Genomic DNA, 22,453 nt, shown 5'->3' with positions numbered 1-22,453 from the left:
CTTCCTCCTCGCACTGTCGGCCCCTCCCTCCTCGCACTGTCGGCCCCTCCCCCCTCGCACTGTCGGCCCCTTCCCCCTCGCACTGTCGGCCCGTCCCTCCTCGCACTGTCGGCCCCTCCCTCCTCGCACTGTCGGCCCCTCCCTCCTCACACTGTCGGCCCCTCCCTCCTCACACCGTCGGCCCCTTCCTCCTCGAACTGTCGGCCCCTTCCTCCTCGCACTGTCGGCCCCTCCCCCCTCGCACTGTCGGCCCCTTCCCCCTCGCACTGTCGGCCCCTCCCTCCTCGCACTGTCGGCCCCTTCCTCCTCGCACTGTCGGCCCCTCCCTCCTTGCACTGTCGGCCCCTCCCCCCTCGCACTGTCGGCCCCTTCCCCCTTGCACTGTCGGCCCCTCCCTCCTCGCACTGTCGGCCCCTTCCTCCTCGCACTGTCGGCCCCTTCCTCCTTGCACTGTCGGCCCCTCCCTCCTCGCACTGTCGGCCCCTTCCCCCTCGCACTGTCGGCCCCTCCCTCCTCGCACTGTCGGCCCCTTCCTCCTCGCACTGTCGGCCCCTTCCTCCTCGCACTTAGTTTCACTTTCTTCTTGTGCAGATGTATTCCACTCCAAACAATCAGGAAAATATTGTTTCTATTCTATTCACTGAACTTCTTGCACCTTCGCACTGAAGGGGTTGATTCTGTATTCATCGGTTTGTAGAAGTTAGGATGAAGGTCTTTTTCTTAACTCTGTTCCTGTTATAACATTTTTGCTGTGAAGAAGAGGCATGTGATCTCCGCTGAGTCCAATTCAGTTTTGAGAACTGCAAAAGTAAACCAACATCTGTGATAATATCTTGTAGGCAGAGAAACTGCCCAATAATCTTACAGAAACCTCTGGAGAGCGTGACATTGTGAATGGATTCATGGAATTTATGTACCAGAAACCTCTGGAGAGCGTGACATTGTGAATGGATTCAGGGAATTTATGTACCAGAAACCTCTGGAGAGCGTGACATTGTGAATGGAGTCATGGGATTTATGTACCAGAAACCTCTGGAGAGCGTGACATTGTGAATGGATTCATGGAATTTATGTACCAGAAACCTCTGGAGAGCGTGACATTGTGAATGGATTCATGGGATTTATGTACCAGAAACCTCTGGAGAGCGTGACATTGTGAATGGATTCATGGAATTTATGTACCAGAAACCTCTGGAGAGCGTGACATTGTGAATGGATTCATGGAATTTATGTACCAGAAACCTCTGGAGAGCGTGACATTGTGAATGGAGTCATGGAATTTATGTACCAGAAACCTCTGGAGAGCGTGACATTGTGAATGGATTCATGGAATTTATTTACCAAAAAAATTAAACATATACAGCCTTATTCTACATAATTAAAAAACGAATCTTTATTTCATGATGGAATAACCTTTGGATGGTAATATATTTTTCTCAAAAAGCTTTTTATTTAAAAAAAATCTGATTTAAATTTAAAAAATCCACTTCCGGTTCCGGAGCCGCATGAGCTAGGGGACAGATCCCACGGCTGTGGACACACCGGCTTATAAATACCTCCCCCTGCACCGAGGGACCTACCTGTCAGGCACGGGAGTGCCTCTAAGTCTCCCCCATCCGATCCCGGATGGATAGATATCTGCGGCCGGCGGCACCCGGCCCTGATCCCGCGGCTCGGTCCCTGGGGAACATCTCTCCCCCTCTTGCAGCCAAAATTTCCGCCGCACACGATCAGTGCAGCATTAGCATTAGCTGCAACAGGGACGACAGCACGGATGCCAGACTGGCAGGCATGGAGACTGAGCCTGCAGCATATCCAGGAGCAGGTAGGGGGGTCTCACAACTGTCACACACCTCTCCACCAGGGCAGGCTGATACCAGTGGTCCTATGGACCAATATGAAAAAATTGCACAGGCAGTGGCCTCATTATTGCTACCTACCATCACAGAGGCAGTAGACAGGGCCGTTACGCAGGGCATAGAACAACTGAGCAGGGACCTGGGAGAAAATGTCAAACGCATAACTGAAGCGGAGCAGCGCATCTCTGATCTGGAGGATGAGGTCCAAGCGATACAGGCGGGGGCCACACATTCAAAGCGGGCGCAACAAACCATAATGAACAAACTAGATGATCTAGAAAACCTCTCTCACAGGAACAACCTGCGTGTCATAGGCCTTCCAGAATCCTACAATTCAGATTCATTGTCTGATATCTGCTCTAAACGCATACTGGCAGCCTTAGGTATCACGACTCCATGCCAGGTTGAACGGGCACATCGTTTGGGCGCACCCTCCAACAACAGACGCACACCCCGTTCGACAATAGTCAAATATCTCAATTATGCTGACCGGTCGGCCATACTCAATTCCTTCCACAACTCACGCTCCCTACAGTTAGACGGTCACAAGCTATTACTATTTGCGGACTATTCTCAACAAGTTTCTCGTAAGAGAAAATCATTTCAACAGATCTGCGGCATATTATTCAAAAAAGGGATCAAATTTACCTTAGCGTATCCTGCTACACTCCGCTTCACCACACCTACAGGAGAGCCTAAATCATTTGCACATCCAGAGGAAGCCCTTCTATTCCTTCAACATGATAATTTATTGGATGTCGCCAGCCCTCCGCTATCACAGCGTTCACGAGATCCCACCCCGAGAGACCAGCGTAGCCCAAGAAAGGAACTGCCAAAACGCCAACGGGTCAATTTTACCTCAGCAAAACAAAGACCACCCTGAGAGCTGATGCTCCCGTCACCTAGGCAGCTGCTCACAATTTGTCCCCCAGGTTAATGTTCTCTTGAGCCTTCTTTTGCTCCTAATTTGAGGTTAAGCTAGGAAATAATTAGGCTTTGTTGCCATGTTTGCCTTTAGCCATTTCATGTTACTGTTGCGGCTGCGTCTTGGCGCATTTCCTTGCCTGCGATACTGAGGTTGAGGCCAGGACGAGCTGCCCCTCCTTCAAAGATGGTCCAGGCGACCATCGGGTTTACTCACTTGCCACTAATATTATTATTGTATTGGTTAATGCAGCCTCTTGGTGCAGAATGCACACCCTATCACTTCCAGTAACGTGGGCGAGGATAGGAGCTAACATGCGGAATAATGTGAAGTCCTTCATGCCTAGACAGTTTATTGTATATATTGTATTTTTGCTGGACCCCTGTTGGGTCATAACGAGATGTGTATCTTTCCATCCTCTCTCTTCTTTTTCCTCCCTTCTTATCTTTATTTCTATTTTCTGCTTACCCGGGGACCTTCTGGAGCCTCCTTCATCTACAACACAACGAGAGATTAGGACATATAGCGATACCCTAAGAGAGTTGACACCAAGTAGCATTGCTTTTAATTCACCTCTGAACACCTATATACCCGAGCCTCCATGACCCGTATAATATCGTGGAACGTTAAGGGCCTAAGATCCCCCCACAAGCGTATGGCTATTCTTCGCCATCTTAAACGATTGAAAACGGACATCGCATTTCTGCAAGAAACACATCTGACACAATCAGACTTTTCACGTCTCAAAAAACTATGGGTGGGTCAAGTATTGGGATCTCCCTCGCAGAGAGGTAAAGCGGCAGTAATCATTCTTATACATAAGCGTCTTACTCCAGACATTCTAACACTAGCTTTGGATGATGAGGGACGATATGTGGTGGTGCATGTCAAGTTGGGAGCCTCCTCCTTAGCATTCGTCAACATATATGCCCCAAACTCTTCACCTAAGCCCTTCTTTCAAGACATATCCTCTAGAATAGGGAATCTCTTGCACCTCCCGCTCGTGATGGGAGGTGACTTTAATCTATGTATGAATACACAGGAAGATCAACTCAAATCTTCCACCTCAATTCACCTATCTCCCCCCAACACCCCCCCAACACACGTTATTAAAAAACTTTACAGAGGCACTACAACTCACAGACGTATGGCGTCTGAGTCATCCAGAAGGAAGAGAATTTACTTTCTTTTCTCCTGTTCATCATACCTTGTCCAGAATTGACTATTTCTTTGTCAATCCCGTCTTATTAAACAACGTTACAGAATCTACTATACATGACATAGCAATCTCTGATCATTCCCCGATCTCTCTATCAGTCCAGACACTACAACCTCCACTCCATACATCCACATGGCGCTTCCCTTCATATTTAGCAAATGATCAGGATTTGCTTCGGGTACTGAATGCCGCCTGGAACGAGTATTGTGATACTAATGCAGAGCACCGAGATAACCCCAATCTATTCTGGGAGACGGGCAAGGCTGTGTTACGAGGCAGAATTATTGCATTTGCTGCAACGTACAAGAAAAACTTACTTCAAAATTATACGGAAGCAAGTGCTAGTCTAAGACAAGCTCAAAAGGATTTGGCAAGTCTCAACTCTCCTGATCATAGGAAAGCTTGGTTGGAGGCCAAACAACGCTTTGATACATGGGCAGCAGCTCAAGAAGCTACACGACAATCCTATAGTGACCTTCAATTCCATAAATTCGGCAATAAGCCAGGCAAGCTACTAGCAAGACTATGTAAAAAACGTACACTTCCACCCTCTTTACATCTCTGAAAGACACACAGGGGCAATTAAAAAGTGACCCTTCAGATATTATTTCTATACTGGAAAAATTTTACCAAAATCTTTATGGTCCAGACCCTATAAATACTGCTAGGGCCACCTCCTTTCTGGATCAAATCTCCTTACCTCATTTAGACACAATGGCACTTCAAACTCTAAACGCCCCCATTACTCAATCGGACATCTCTTTAGCCATTAAAACTCTCACAAATGGCAAAGCTCCCGGACCTGATGACTACACAGCCGAATTTTATAAACTTATGACCAAAACTCTTTCCCCCACCTTGCAATCGGTGTTTCAATCAATCCAGGGAGGGGAGGGGGGCTATTTACCCTCCGGATCTCAAGCACACATAAAACTGATTGCCAAAAAAGACAAAGATCCATCGGACCCCGAATCATATCGGCCGATTTCTCTACTGAACCTAGACGCAAAACTCCTGTCAAAAATTATTGCTTCACGACTTGCAACTATACTACCCAATCTCATACATTCCTCACAAGTGGGTTTTATACTGGGTCGATCGGCAACATCAAATATCCGTAAAGTGTTGTCGGTTCTAAACCAAGCCTCTAGTGTTACATCTCTGGATACAGCAATTGTCTCATTGGACGCTGAGAAGGCATTCGACAATGTAAATTTCGAATGGCTTTTCTTGACACTACAGAGGTTTGGATTTGAGGGCTCTATTATGCATCTGATCCAAGCAATGTATTCATCCCCAACAGCTCAGGTGGTAGCGGCTGGCCTCAATTCTAACCCGATTCAGTTGCACAAGGGCACTAGACAGGGATGTCCTTTATCCCCCCTACTTTTCATCCTGGCCCTGGAACCATTAGCGCGCTTCCTATTATTTCAATCTGAACTTCATGTATCACAATTAACCAACAGGAGCTGAGACTTGCTTTATTCGCAAATGATATTTTAATCTTCACCTCTAACCCATCCTTGGACCTGCCATACATACAGCGTGTCTTCTCCTCCTTCCGGCTGTGTTCGGGACTCCAAATAAACTTTTCTAAAAGTGAGGTGCTTCCACTATGCCAATCACGCCCTCCGCTCTGGACTCAATACTCAATCTTTAAAATTGCACATAAACATATCACATATCTAGGCATAAAAATAGGGAAATTAGCTTCCTCTCTATACACGCTAAATTATACGCCAATGATTGCTAGGATCACTGGGGAACTGGAAATGTGGAAGGACCTACCGCTCTCACTTTTGGGCAGATCGCATCTTTTTAAGATGGTAAGCTTCCCAAAACTTCTCTATCCACTACAGACCATTCCTCTCCTCCTCAAACACAGCGACATACCCAAATTACATCGGGCTCTCTCAAAATTTTTATGGAAGGCCAAACATCCCCGTATAGTGCTTACCAAATTATTTGTACCCCGCAGTGAAGGAGGCTCAGGCCCCCCAAATATACGGGTCTACAATCTCTCATGCATCCTACGTGTTGGTTTAGACTGGCTCACTCATTCCTCCAATTACTCCGATTACCATATTGATTCTGCGATAGCTCATCCCTATGACCCTGCAGCCCTATTACACAGTAATGTCAACTCTCTTCCACCACACTTAAAACATAACTCACTCATCCGCGACACCCTTATTGCATGGAGGGAGGTAAGGCGAAAACTGGGGGTCTCACCGTGGCTGTCTCGCTTTCTCCCTATCCAGCATAACCCCTCCTTCTCTCCTCCGCAATCCTATGATGCTTACGAAATGTGGTCAAACAAAAATTTAACCCTGATACATCACCTATACGACACTTCTACGGGCTCTCCAAAACCTCTCATCGAAATTCTACAAACATATGAACTACCAGCTCATCACTTCTTCTATATCCTCCAAGTAAGGAACTATGTCAACTCCATTGCACCTATCCAATCTAATAGATTCTGTACGACATTTCTGGATGTAATGACAAACTCTCGAAATTATAAAATTTCATCCATATATGGACCTCTGAACCTACTATATGCCAAACCCTTCGAGTCATACAATGCTGCAAAATCTTGGGTCAAAGATTTGAACAACTCTTTTACATCAGATCACTTGCTATCAGGCTTCAACTCCACATGCGCTTTCAACCACAACGAATTTTGGCAGGAACAACTCAAACTCCTGCACCGTGCCTACATGCCCTGTCAATACTCACGAAACGGTTTGGCTCAGTCTATCTGTCCTCTGTGTGGTCAGCAAAAACCTTCTCTACACCATAGACTATGGCTCTGTCCTATGATTTCCACATTCTGGAAGCAAGTGGTCTCTTTCATATCAAGAATCACATCGTTTCAACTTCCAATCCACCCACTACCTCTTCTTTTTGGATACCTGGATCAACCAGTTATTGGTCTTTTCTCTTCCCAATCATCCACTTTCAAGAATAACAAACCCTGGATGTCCACATGCCTGCTAATAGCGAGACGAGCTGTTCTTCGTAAATGGATCTCCAACTCCCCTCCGACTCTATCCGACATCAGAAAAGAGCTCAACTCTCTTTTAAATCTTGACAGACTCGATCTACTCATTTCTCCGACATCTTCAAAGGAGTCTCTCTATCTTCTCAAATGGAAAACATACATCATAGGATCCATGCCACCAGAGCAGTCCTTTTTTTTTTACAAAACTCCAACATCTTGAGTTGTACATCATAGTCTTCCTTGAGTCCTGGGTATTAGAGATAATGGGACTATTGAACACTTAATCGTGGATTTGATAGCTATGACACTTATTAGACTTCCTTATCAGTACTGTTACTTTGATGCAGTATCACACCACCTTGTCAGTGTTATGTATATTCTGTAAAAATCAAATAAAAATATCTTTAAAAAAAAAAGGTGTCACATGATGTCGGGTTCTCCTTTCTCTCCTCCCTGAGTGTGTATTTAGAGGCGGAGCTCCTGCTGGAATGGCGGTCGGAGGCGGAGTCTAGGAGGGAGACTGGCAGAACCCGCAGCAGACTTGCAGGAGTGAGCGAGGAGGATCCGGTTCCTTTACCATCGGAGATGAGGAGAGTGTGAAGGATGTTTGTGACTCTGGGAGCTGAAAAGCTGGGAGTCCTATTGGTGTGGTGAGGGGGAAGCACTACTAGGGGGCGCCCTCACCATCCCGTGTACAAGAGGTGGAAGAAGGCGTGGCTACACTACAGCCGCCATGTTTAGAGGGCGGAGCACTTTCACACCTTATCAACTTTTCACTGTTTGGTGGATTTTTGGAGTAAAATAAGTGGATTGAAGTAGATGCAAAGTGGAAGCGGTGGACTTGCAGAGAACACTATACTGAGCACACAATATTGTCTGTCTCCATGGATTTGCACAGGATTTGAGATGATTTCCTATAGCAGCAAATCTGATGAGATGAATGAAGTGGGTGTAAAGTGGAAGCAGTGGATCTGCAGGGAGCAGCATCTTGAGCACAAAGCACTTTATGTTGTGGATGGATTTGCACATGGTTCAGTTTCCTTCATTTATTGATAAACCCCATAAGACCAATGAAGTGGGTGTAAAATGGAAGCAGTGGATGTGCAGAGAATAGGATTTGGAGCCCCGAGCTCTTTATCTCTGAATGTCTCCACATATTTGTAGTGTATTTGTGATGATTTCTGTGCACACACAATAGGACAGCGCTGTGACACATAATGCTCTCATGGGGGTAGGAGTAAAGGTGAGGTCACAATGGGGAATCCAATGGTGGGAATGCTGCATGCTGGACTCTCAGCTTATAGTGATGGTAGAAGAGGCTCATTGAAAGGTTTAAGGGTCTTGCTAGGAAGGAGCAATTTACTGGAAGAGTCTCTCCACGGCTGAGACTTATCCTACGTATCTGGAGTCTGGGATATGAAGAAGAGGAGGAGGAGAATCCAAAGGTCTGCTCTGAGGTTAGGAAGGAGAGGAGGACAATCCAAAGGTCTGCTCTGAGGTTAGGAAGGAGAGGGGGGAGGAGGATAATCCAAAGGTCTGCTCTGAGGTTAGGAAGGAGAGGGGGAGGAGGACAATCCAAAGGTCTGCTCTGAGGGTAGGAAGGAGAGGAGGACAATCCAAAGGTCTGCTCTGAGGCTAAGAAGGAAAGGGGGAGAAGGCCAATCCAAAGATCTGCTCTGAGGTTAGGAAGGAGAGGAGGAGGAGGACAATCCAAAGGTCTGCTCTGAGGTTAGGAAGGAGAGGAGGAGGAGGACAATCCAAAGGTCTGCTCTGAGGTTAGGAAGGAGAGGAGGACAATCCAAAGGTCTGCTCTGAGGTTAAGAAGGAAAGGGGGAGGGGGACAATCCAAAGGTCTGCTCTGAGGTTAGGAAGGAGAGGAGGAGGACAATCCAAAGGTCTGCTCTGAGGTTAGGAAGGAGAGGAGGAGGACAATCCAAAGGTCTGCTCTGAGGTTAGGAAGGAGAGGAGGAAGAGGACAATCTAAAGGTCTGCTCTGAGGTTAGGAAGAAGGAGAGGAGGAGGAGGACAATCCAAAGTTCTGCTCTGAGGTTAGGAAGGAGAGGAGGAGGAGGACAATCTAAAGGTCTGCTCTGAGGTTAGGAAGGAGAGGAGCAGGAGGACAATCCAAAGGTCTGCTCTGAGGTTAGGAAGAAGGAGAGTATATATTTGTGAAAACCAGAAAAGGGAATTCCAAGAGAAAGAAACCAAAGAAATGAAGCAGTTACTTGTTTGCAACATTTTATAACAAACTAAGAAAACATTATTTTAGTTTTATTTTAATGTTTGGTCTTTTATAGCATAAAAATAAAATCCCAGAGAGGAATAAATCCGACCAAAAGAAAGTGCAATTTGTGTGAAAAATGATACAAATGTCATATAGTACAGTGTTACATTCCTGAGTAATTGTCATTGGAAGTGTGAGAGCGCTGAAAGCTGAAAATTGTCCGGGGCTGGAAGGGGGGAAAGTACCTGGTACTGAGGGGGTTAAATGAAAATGACATTATGGCCACTAGATGGAGCCAATGATCATATGAAATAAGAACATGGCCAAAACTTGTCACAGCTGGATGAAGGCTCCTCACATTCCTTCAAATGATATTTTTTTTAAATAGACCTCCAAGTGTTTGTGAAATCTCCCACCACAAAATGTACTCATAGCTCAGGATTCCATTTTTATTCTTCTCCTGCCATCAATGACCAACCCGGTCCCACACTTCATCCATGTCTTTGGGGGCCTCTGATCTCCTTATGAACTGTTTCTTCCATGATGAAGATCAGCCATGGAGTATATCTGAGGTGTATATCAGGGTGTGCTTCTTCCCCACATGAGAGCTGGGATGTCCAGCAACATTCATCTAGAAGACATTTCCCGCACTCAAGGCACTAATACACCTCCAGGGTTGTGTGGGACCCCTGATGTACAGGAAGACAGGACTCCAGTGAGGAACAATTCAGGAAAGTGGCTTCTTCCCCATGTGAGATCTCTGATGTCTGGAAAGATTGCACTTCCATGAAAAACATTTCCCACACTCAGAACAGGAATACGGCTTCTCCCCTGTGTGAGATCTCTGATGTGTGTGAAGATGGGGCTTATTTGAAAAACATTTACCGCACTCAGGACAGGAAAACGGCTTCTCCCCTGTGTGAGATCTCTGATGTGTGTAAAGATTGGACTTCCGTGAAAAACATTTCCCGCACTCAGGACAGGAATACGGCTTCTCCCCTGTGTGAGATCTCTGATGTGCTTGAAGATGAGACTTATTTGAAAAACATTTCCCACAATCAGGACAGGAATACGGCTTCTCCCCCGTGTGAGTTCTCAGATGTGTGTAAAGATTGGACTTCTGTGAAAAACATTTCCCGCACACAGAACAGGAATTAGGCTTCTTCCCCATGTGAGATTTCTGATGCCTGCAAAGAACGGACTTATATAAAAAACATTTCCCGCACTCAGCACAGAAATACAGCTTCTCCCCTGTGTGAGATCGCTGATGTGTGTACAGACTGGATTTACTTGAAAAACATTTCCCGCACTCAGGACAGGAATATGGCTTCTCCCCCATGTGACATCTCTGATGTCTGTAAAGATTGGACTTCTGTGAAAAACATTTCCCGCACACAGAATAGGAATACGACTTCTTCCCCGTGTGAGATTTCTGATGTCTGCAAAGAACAGACTTGTATGAAAAATATTTCCCGCACTCAGGACAGGAATATGGCTTCTCCCCTGTGTGAGATCTATGATGTGTGTATAGACTGGACAAACTTGAAAAACATTTCCCACACTCAGAACAGGAATACAGCTTTTTCCCCGTATGATATTTCTGATGTCTGCAAAGACTGGATTTAAGTGAAAAACATTTCCCGCACTCAGAACAGGAATTCGGCTTCTCCCCCGTGTGAGATCTTTTATGTGTGTAAAGACTGGACTTATCTGAAAAACATTTCCCACACTCAGGACAGGAATATGGCTTCTCCTCCGTGTGAGATATTTTATGCACATTAAGATTGTATTTAGAACAAAAACCCTTCCCGCACTCAGTACAGGAGAAGCTCTTCCCTGTTGGAAGGCCGGCCCGGTCCCGCACAGTCTGAGGTTTCTCAGGATATGAGGAATCCGATGGTCCATCTACACTGGGTGGTGCCGGATGGACATTGGAGGGAGCCGGGTTTTCTCCTGGACTATACTGTGTGATGTCCTCATCTTCTACTTTCCAGTCTGGAGACAAAGTGAGACAATCCTCAGAGGTTTTCCTCATCTCCCGGCCATGGACTAAAATACAAAGACAAAGAGGATTACTAGACAGGAGCTGATTGGTTCCCCCAAACCAAGACTCCGCCCACATCAGGCAGCTTGGTCTCTGAGAAGCTTACAATTCCACCCTCAAGGGAACTAGGAAATGGCTCCTCTGATCTCCTACCAGGTCATTTCTTTATTCATGGACCTTAGTCAGAGAGTGAGGAAACAACCAGAACTGTCTTTTATAGGAGGGACAGTGATGAGGGGATTATAGGACGAGGGTCCCCACCCCCTCTATCACTCATCGCCGTCTTCCCAACACCAGAAGTACTGCACTTCCTTATTTAGTCCATGATTTAGTCATGAAGAACAGCGGGGCTGAGCCCCACCAGAGGTCAGAGAGTGAGGATGGGGGGAGAACAACCAAGATGAAGACTGGTGATCCTGAAGACCCCCATCATTGGGGTATTGACTCCTCCCTCATTATCACTTTCTGTTTAAGGGTCCAAAGTTGGAGGATGTTATCACATTATTATCACCATGTAAAAGTCTGTGCTCCAATCACATCATCCGATATAAAATGTCCAGCTGGGAGGAAATGGGTGTAAAAAGAGAATCCACATTATGTGTATATATAGAAGTGGGGGGAGGGTGGAGAGCAGAAGTCAGGAGTATGTAATGTACAACACAGAGTATATAGTGCAGGGGTCAGGAGTATGTAATGTACAACATAGAGTATATAGTGCAGGGGTCAGGAGTATGTAATGTATAACATAGAGTATATAGTGCAGGCGTCAGGAGTATGTAATGTACAACATAGAGTATATAGTGCAGGGGTCAGGAGTATGTAATGTACAACATAGAGTATATAGTGCAGGGGTCAGGAGTATGTAATGTACAACATAGAGTATATAGTGCAGGGGTCATGAGTATGTAATGTACAACATAGAGTATATAGTGCAGGGGTCAGGAGTATGTAATGTACAACATAGAGTATATAGTGCAGGGGTCAGGAGGATGTAATGTACAACATATATTATATAGTGCAGGGGTCAGGAGTATGTAATGTACAACATAGAGTATATAGTGCAGGGGTCAGGAGTATGTAATGTGCAACATAGAGTATATAGTGCAGGGGTCATGAGTATGTAATGTACAACATAGAGTATATAGTGCAGGGGTCAGGAGTATGTAATGTACAACATAGAGTATATAGTGCAGGGGTCAGGAGGATGTAATGTACAACATATATTATATAGTGCAGGGGTCAGGAGTATGTAATGTACAACATAGAGTATATAGTGCAGGGGTCAGGAGTATGTAATGTGCAACATAGAGTATATAGTGCAGGGGTCAGGAGGATGTAATGTGCAACAAAGAGTATATAGCGCAGGGGTCAGGAGTATGTAATGTACAACAAAGAGTACATAGTGCAGGGGTCAGGAGTATGTAATGTACAACATACAGTATATAGTGCAGGGGTCAGGAGGATGTAATGTACAACATAGAGTATATAGTGCAGGGGTCAGGAGTATGTAATGTACAGCATAGAGTATATAGTGCAGGGGTCAGGAGTATGTAATGTACAGCATAGAGTATATAGTGCAGGGGTCAGGAGTATGTAATGTACAATATAAATTATATAGTGTTAAGGTCAGGCCTCATAATATTGGTATTCAGTAATCAATTGTAATCTAAATGTTTACTGTAGACAAGTTGCAGAGGTCCCACACCGCTGCCTCCCATCTCCTGAGACTGCACTCAGTGACTTGGGTCTGAGACACTACAGACATATCCCTCCACCTGGCACAGGTGACAAATACTGGGAGAATTACTATGTCACCACCATGAGGCAGAAGATCAAAAGAACATGTCCAGGTGCCTAGGTCTAGTAACACTTATGGTGAAAATGAACATTTTGCTGCCAGCTGATCCCCAGAACCTCCATAAATCCAGTCTAGAGACATAAATTGTGTCTGCAGCACAGAGAAGGAAGATTATCCGAGAGAAATCCAGGAATACAGGACGGGGAACACAGCTCAGGAAAGTGACCAGGGGATTACAGGCTGATATCACCCAGTCCCCGCCCTACTCTGGACCAATCAGTGAGCAGTATGGGTGGAGGAATGGATTTAGTGTTCATGACCCACCTGTGCTGATCTCTGTAGGAGTGTCCTCCTCTATAAATGTCCCCGTTATTCCATCCTCCTCCATAGACTGCTGATCATCCCTCACATACGCCTCTTCTTCTTCTGCTTTCACCTCAAATTCTATATCGATTGGATCTCCACTCTAAATCAAGGAAATGAGAGAAAATATCATCTGTAAAATGTAAGATTTATGATTGTGACATCACACAAAATCCACACATTGTCTCCCTTCACAGAAGCAGATCACATGTGATATGTCGGTACATTTCCCCTAAATACCGCATGCCATCCTGAAACTGTCCATTTCCTATCCCGTGTTGCGGTATTGACCACAAACACTGAACACGCTCAGTAAATACCGCATGAACAGGCGTTACATTCACAGAAGGAAATAAAGAATGAAATGCATGCGGTCATTAATTAGTGGTGGAGACATGCGGCATTCAGGAAATGTGTACTGCTTGGTAAAGAGTGGGCGGCCGCTGGCATCCTTAACAACCAGTAAACAACATGGTTGTTAGGGAGCGAGAGGCCACCACGTCCTAACCAACCGATAAATCTAAAAAAAAAAGATTTACCAGCAACAAAATATTAAGAAAATGTTGTAGGGTCCCCCCCGGGTCTGGTATGGATTTTGAGGGGGACCCCTTGTCAAAATGAAAGAAATACATACCAGACCCCACTGAGGATTTCACTGAGGATGCTGCTCAGCAGGTCAGGAAAGGGGGGCCAAGCAAGCACCCCCCCTCCTGAAACATACCAGGCCACATGCCCTTAACATGGAGTGGATGCTCTGGGGCAGGGGGGCTTTGCTCCCCCAGAGCACCTTGTCCATGTTGATGAGGACAAGGGACTCTTCCCTACAACCCAGGCTAGTGGCTGTGGGGGTTTGCAGGCAGAGGACTTACAAAATGTAACAAGGGGGCCCTCAGATCCCTCACCCCATGTGAATGAGTATGGGGTACATGGTACCCCTAATTATTCACCCCAACAAAGTATTCTGTTAAATAGACAGCAGGCAGTTTTTGACAAGTCCTTTATTAAAAAAGGAAAACTAAAGTAAAATGTCCCCCCCCCGGTGTAGATCCATCATCAATCACGATGCTCGCTGTCACCGCTGACTCGGAAAGAAAAGCTCCGCTCCCAATGAAGACTCCCCTCTGTCTGACAGCTCTGCTGCCTCCTGCCACTAAATATACTAAGGGACGGTGCCACTCGGTGACGTCACTGACCGGGGCATGTTGTATTGGTGACGTCACTGACCGGGGCATGTTGTATTGGTGACATCACTGACCGGGGCATGTTGTATTGGTGACGTCACTGACCGGGGCATGTTGTATTGGTGACATCACTGACCGGGGCATGTTGTATTGGTGACGTCACTGACCGGGGCATGTTGTATTGGTGACATCACTGACCGGGGCATGTTGTATTGGTGACGTCACTGACCGGGGCATGTTGTATTGGTGACGTCACTGACCGGGGCATGTTGTATTGGTGACATCACTGACCGGGGCATGTTGTATTGGTGACGTCACAAGAGGGCAAGGCCACCCAGTGATGTCACAGGGTGGTAGCGCTCCTTAGTTTATTCAGAAGTGGGAGGCGGCAGAGCTGTCAGATGGAAGGAGAGAAGCATTATTTTTTCTTTGAGTCAGCGATGACAGCGAGTATTGTGATTGGATCATCGATGGATCTACATCAGGGGATATTGTTCTTTATTTTTGTTTTGTCAATAATTAATTCCAGTGTTTTTTTAAACTACTTTTTTTGGTGAATGAATAGGGGTACTATGTACTCTATACTCATTCACATAGTGGGGGGGTCAGGATCTTGGGGCCTCCTTGTTATAGGTGGCTTCCAGATTCCAATAAGTCCCCACCCACAGCCCCCCACAACCAGTGTCCAGGGTTGTGGGGAAGGACCCTTGTCCCCATTGACATGGGGACAAGGTGCTTTTGGGAGGATAGAGTGCCCCTGCCCTGAAGCACCCACCCCATGTTGAGAATATGTGGCCTGGTATGGTTCAGGAGGAAGGTGGGCACTCACTAAGGGTCTGGTATTGATTTTGGAGGGGAACCCACGCCTTTATTTTTATTATTTTGGCATCCGGGTTCCTCTTTAAAACCCATACCAGACCTGTCACAGCTGTCAGCGGGGAACTTGGCAGCCGTCCACTCCTTGTTTACTGGTTGTTAAGGACACTGGCAGCTGCCCTCTCCTTAACAACAAGCTATTTACAAGTGTTGCTATGGACACCAGTGGTAAATTCCCCGCAGGATTCACTACTAAAAAACAGAATGCAGCATCTTACTACATACTGGGATACGGGAAGATACCGCTTTGTGATTGGAGCCCATAGTCTCTACAAGTCCATGTTCTAGATTCTCCATCCCACCAACCTTGTAATAGTGAAGGATGGTGTGACCTTCCTGTGTGGAATCCCAGGAATACAGAGGACGGGGACATCTCTCTGGTGGGTTCCTGGTATTAGGTGGCTCCATCATATCCTTGTGTCCTTCTGAAAACTCCTCCATCACTCCATACTCCTCATCCTCCTCTTTATACTCTTCTTTAACATCAATATTATCATCCCCGAGGATTCCACTCTGAAAGATATAATAAAACATTCATTGTAACAAACATGCTGTGTATAAATCACAACTACCAATAATTGTCATCATCTACCTGATGATGGTGAGGGATGGTGTGACCTTCCTGTGTGGAATCCCGGGAATACAGAGGACGGGGACATCTCTCTGGTGGGTTCCCATGACTGGATCCATCTGTAGGAAACACACACACTGACTGAATCCATTGTTTCTATGTGTTTATCAGATGATGGGGGATCTAGGTGGATCCTCCGTACTGCTCTCTCCTTTACAATAAAGTCTCCTCTTACCCGGTGATGTGAGGGGCGGCTGATTGTCCATCATGACGTCCTTGTAGAGATCCTTGTGTCCTTCTAAAGGGGCCAAAACCCCTCCCCCGAGCAGTCATATATTTCTGTCCCCCTTGGTGGGAGTGGAGGTGACCCCTCTATAAGGATCTACAGTCCATACACACCCAGCACAAGGCCGGGGTCACACTACCAGACGCTTCCCAGGGCTGCAGTTCCTCTGAGCTCCACAAGGTGGGGATCTCACTTCTACCCACACAGGAAGTCTCTATGGAAGACAGACAGGAAGTGATGTCAGGTACAGACAGGAAGTGATGTCAGATACAGACAGGACATTTTAGTGGAGAGATGAATCGGGTGGAAGCAGAGAGTCCACATTCCTGGATCTGGCAGCAGAGAAGGTAATACGTAGATGAACCCCTTCAGGGGGAGGAGTTGATGATAATATATTTGCTCCCAAAGCTGGCCTACATGGTTCAGTTTTATCGTTCAGCCAGCGGGATGACCATAAAAACTGAAGTGATTCCCCCATCCACACATTGGAGGTGGAGGGGGGAATCCTCCCCGCTGCACTCTTGTATTCTGACAATGGGGGGACTCCTCCGCTCTCAGAATACACAGATCAGCACTGAAGCTATTGGCTGCAGCCGCTGGGGGAGTGGCTTTTATCCGGCAGTGACCACACATGGATGGAGATGTGAGCGATCCCTGCTGAACCAGCTGAATTTCCATGGATCTATGGTCACCTTCAGTGACTTCCTCCCCTCCCCCTCATCTCCTTCATGATGGAAGTCATGCTGAGATCATCTCCCATTGGCTGAGCAATATTCTCATTTGTCTCTCAGTTCCTTCTTGCTATTCCTCGTCCTGCCTGTTGTTTCCTTGGATTGATTTTCTGTGTAGTGACCCCGGCTTGGTCTCGGATGCGCTCGTCTGTTGCTTGCCCTGACCTTTCTCCTGATTCCTGGATCTCCTCCTCATCTCTCCTCCATATCCTCTTACACAGCTTTTCTCCACACCTGCAGTGACCCTGGGGGGAGGAAACTTGGCACCAGCACGCCGCCAAATCCATCCCCACCATTAGGGGCTCTGGAGACAATTGTCTGCTATTTACACTCCGTTCCTCCGCACGTCACCTGATCACATGACAGCTTACTTCCACAGATTCCGGACAGATTTCTGGATGGTAAAGGTCAAAGGTCACTCTTCAGTTTAGGAGAGGTAGGACGCACCCAGGAACTATGATTTGGTTTATACAGGAGCCTCATATAGAGGACACCTCAAATCTCCCCATCCAAATGTCCCTCCATCCAGAGTCTCTATGTCCTATGACATCACACCTCACAGCTCCTCCCCCCCAAGGTCCCTCCATCCAGAGTCAGACAATCCTATGACATCACACTGACCTCACAGCTCCTCCTCCCAATGTCCCTCCATCCGGAGTCAGAGAATCCTATGACATCACACTGACATCACAGCTCCTCCCCCAATGTCCCTCAGAGAATCCTATGACATCACACTGACCTCACAGCTCCTCCCCCAATGTCCCTCCATACGGAGTCAGAGAATCCTATGACATCACACTGACCTCACAGCTCCTCCTCCCAATGTCCCTCCATCCAGAGTCAGAGAATCCTATGACATCACACTGACCTCACAGCTCCTCCTCCCAATGTCCCCCCATCCAGAGTCAGAGAATCCTATGACATCACACTGACCTCACAGCTCCTCCCCCCAATGTCCCTCCATACGGAGTCAGAGAATCCTATGACATCACACTGACCTCACAGCTCCTCCTCCCAATGTCCCTCCATCCAGAGTCAGAGAATCCTATGACATCACACTGACCTCACAGCTCCTCCCCCCAATGTCCCTCCATACGGAGTCAGAGAATCCTATGACATCACACTGACCTCACAGCTCCTCCCCCCAATGTCCCTCCATCCAGAGTCAGAGGATCCTATGACATCACACTGACCTCACAGCTCCTCCTCCCAATGTCCCTCCATCCAGAGTCAGAGAATCCTATGACATCACACTGACCTCACAGCTCCTCCCCCCAATGTCCCTCCATACGGAGTCAGAGAATCCTATGACATCACACTGACCTCACAGCCCCTCCTCCCAATGTCCCTCCATTTGGCTCCTTCTTTTTATTCTATGGTATTAGGATGTGGGGGACCCTTGGCATCCTCATAAGCAAAACAGAACTGTTAGTCCTGCGTTGTATGTAATGACGTCAGAATTCCTTATACCCTGCGTAGTGTGGGGGTCCTGTGGGGGGAAATTATACCTCAGCCTGAAGTGGGGCTTTAATAAAATGGAGACCTGAATGGAGAGGTGAGGAGGATTCTGGGAATATCATTTGATGTGACTATTTGTGTTCAGATGTAGAGTTTTCCTCCTGTGAAGTCTGGAGATCATATGACATCACATTGCCTCCACCTCCCTCCCTGATAGAAGAGAGAAAGAAGAAGAAGATTCTAGAAGTCACCAGAGAGATCACTGAGCTGCTGACAGGAGAGGTGAGCGGTGCCGGGAATTCTGGGACATTCTCCAGTAACAGACAAGGGATGTGTCTGGATGGTGACTGTATCATTGTGTGTGTCAGGTTCCTATAAGGTGTCAGGGTGTCACTGTCTATTTCTCCATGGAGGAGTGGGAGTATTTAGAAGGACACAAGGATCTCTACAAGGACGTCATGATGGACAATCAGCCGCCCCTCACATCACCGGGTAAGAGGAGACTTTATTGTAAAGGAGAGAGCAGTACGGAGGATCCACCTAGATCCCCCATCATCTGATAAACACATAGAAACAATGGATTCAGTCAGTGCGTGTGTTTCCTACAGATGGATCCAGTCATGGGAACCCACCAGAGAGATGTCCCCGTCCTCTGTATTCCCGGGATTCCACACAGGAAGGTCACACCATCCCTCACCATCATCAGGTAGATGAGGAACAATCACTGATAGTATCATTAGGATCTGTACATTATCTGTATTGTTACCATTGATGGCATTTTTATTATATATTCAGAGTGGAAACCTGAGAAATTCTAAACTTGACGTTAAAGAAGAGATAAAAGAGGAGGAGGATGAGGATGGGGGGATGGAGGAGTCAGAGCTTCTAAAGGAACACAAAGATCTGTACCAGGACACCATGGTGGAGTCATCCAGCTACAGGAACCCACCAGAGAGATGTCCCCGTCCTCTGGATTCCCGGGATTCCACACAGGAAGGTCACACCATCCCTCACCATCATCAGGTAGATGATGACAATTATTGGTAGTTGTGATTTATACACAGCATGTTTGTTACAATGAATGTTTTATTATATCTTTCAGAGTGGAATCCTCGGGGATGATAATATTGATGTTAAAGAAGAGTATAAAGAGGAGGATGAGGAGTATGGAGTGATGGAGGAGTTTTCAGAAGGACACAAGGATATGATGGAGCCACCTAATACCAGGAACCCACCAGAGAGATGTCCCCGTCCTCTGTATTCCCGGGATTCTACACAGGAAGGTCACACCATCCCTCACTATTACAAGGTTGGTGGGATGGAACATCTAGAACATGGACTTGTAAAGATGATGTGTGGATTGTTTATGTGACCTTTTATTTTACAGATGATATTTCCTCTCATTTCCTTGATTTAGAGTGGAGATCCAATCGATATAGAATTTGAGGTGAAAGAAGAAGAAGAAGAGGCGTATGTGAGGGATGATCAGCAGTCTATGGAGGAGGATGGAATAACGGGGACATTTATAGAGGAGGACACTCCTACAGAGATCAGCACAGGTGGGTCATGAACACTAAATCCATTCCTCCACCCATACTGCTCACTGATTGGTCCAGAGTAGGGCGGGGACTGGGTGATATCAGCCTGTAATCCCCTGGTCACTTTCCTGAGCTGTGTTCCCCGTCCTGTATTCCTGGATTTCTCTCGGATAATCTTCCTTCTCTGTGCTGCAGACACAATTTATGTCTCTAGACTGGATTTATGGAGGTTCTGGGGTTCAGCTGGCAGAAAAATGTTGATTTTTACTATAAGCATTGCATAATGTAGGCACCCAGGACATGTGACTGGGGTCTCCTGCCTTGTGCCTGACTCCTCCAGGGGACCTTCTCTGTTATCTGCTGGCTGTGCCGGGTGGAGGGATATGTCTGTAGTGTCTCAGACCCAAGTCACTGAGTGCAGTCTCAGAAGATGGGAGGCAGCGGTGTGGGACCTACATAGTTACATAGTTAGTCTGGCTGAAAAAAGACATCCATCTAGTTGTACCATTAAAAATAAAAGTTATAATCCGACACCCACAGCTGATCCACCAGAAGGCAAAACCCAGCAAAGCACGATCCAATCTGCTCCTGCAGAGGAAAAAATCCTTCCTGACCCCCCGAGAGGCAATCGGATATTCCCTGGATCAACTTTCCCCATAAATGTTATATCCAGTTATATTCTGTGTATCCAAGAAAGAATCCAGGACTTTCCTACAGCAATCCCCCCCTTATGTATTATACATGGAGATCATATCCCCCCCCCTTATGTATTATACCTGAAGATCATATCCCCCTTATGTATTATACATGGAGATCATATCCCCCTTATGTATTATACATGGAGATCATATCCCCCCTTATGTATTATACATGGAGATCATATCCCCCCTTATGTATTATACATGAAGATCATATCCCCCCTTATGTATTATACATGGAGATCATATCCCCCCTTATGTATTATACATGGAGATCATATCCCCCTTATGTATTATACATGGAGATCATATCCCCCCCTTATGCATTATACATGGAGATCATATCCCCCCTTATGTATTATACATGGAGATCATATCCCCCCTTATGTATTATACATGGAGATCATATCCCCCCTTATGTATTATACATGGAGATCATATCCCCCCTTATGTATTATATATGGAGATCATATCCCCCTTATGTATTATACATGGAGATCATATCCCCCCTTATGTATTATACATGGAGATCATATCCCCCCTTATGTATTATACATGGAGATCATATCTCCCCTTATGTATTATACATGGAGATCATATCCCCCCCTTATGTATTATACATGGAGATCATATCCCCCCTTATGTATTATACATGGAGATCATATCCCCCCCTTATGTATTATACATGGAGATCATATCCCCCTTATGTATAATACATGGAGATCATACCCCCCTTATGTATTATACATGGAGATCATATCCCCCCCTTATGTATTATACATGGAGATCATATCCCCCTTATGTATTATACATGGAGATCATATCCCCCCCCCCCTTATGTATTATACATGGAGATCATACCCCCCCCCCCCCCTTATGTATAATACATGGAGATCATATCCCCTTTATGTATTATACATGGAGATCATATCCCCCCCTTATGTATTATACATGGAGATCATATCCCCCCTTATGTATAATACATGGAGATCATATCCCCCCTTATGTATTATACATGGAGATCATATCCCCCCCCTTATGTATTATACATGGAGATCATATCCCCCCCCTTATGTATTATACATGGAGATCATTTCCCCCCTTATGTTTTATATATGGAGAACATATCCCCCCTTATGTATTATACATGGAGATCATATCCCCCCTTATGTATTATACATGGAGATCATATCCCCCCCTTATGTATTATACATGGAGATCATATCCCCCCTTATGTATTATACATGGAGATCATATCCCCCCTTATGTATTATACATGGAGATCATATCCCCCCTTATGTATTATACATGGAGATCATATCCCCCCTTATGTATTATACATGGAGATCATACCCCCCCTTATGTATTATACATGGAGATCATATCCCCCCTTATGTATTATACATGGAGATCATATCCCCCCCTTATGTATTATACATGGAGATCATACCCCCCCTTATGTATTATACATGGTGATCATATCCCCCCTTAATCTCCTCTTCTCAGTAGAGAATACATTCAGTTCCTCTGATCTCTCCTCATAGCTGATCTCCTCCATGCCTCGTATCAGTTTGGTTGTCCTTCTCTTTACTTTCTCCAGTTCCCCAATGTTCTTTTTGTGAATTGGAGCCCAAAACTGAACTGCATATTCCAGATGAGGTCTTACTAATGATTT

At 46.0% G+C, this 22,453-nt stretch overlaps 1 protein-coding gene across 1 annotated transcript in view; it reads left to right on the top strand.

The window, feature by feature from the left end:
- The window catches only part of LOC149468112 (uncharacterized), a 33,522-nt gene that overhangs the window by 5,100 nt on the left and 5,969 nt on the right, over window positions 1-22,453 (top strand). The window contains exon 2 of the mRNA XM_089670634.1: window positions 11,360-11,367. Within this exon, the coding sequence (XP_089526760.1) occupies window positions 11,360-11,367 (8 nt within the window). The remainder of the gene's footprint in view (window positions 1-11,359; window positions 11,368-22,453) is intronic.

This window comes from Staurois parvus, unplaced genomic scaffold, assembly GCF_062004578.1.
Source record: "Staurois parvus isolate SC_StPar_1 unplaced genomic scaffold, SC_StPar_1.0 ptg000092l, whole genome shotgun sequence".
Taxonomy (NCBI): domain Eukaryota; kingdom Metazoa; phylum Chordata; class Amphibia; order Anura; family Ranidae; genus Staurois; species Staurois parvus.
The sequence above is the reverse complement of the archived record's forward strand: the minus strand, read 5'-3'. Positions and strand labels throughout refer to the sequence as shown.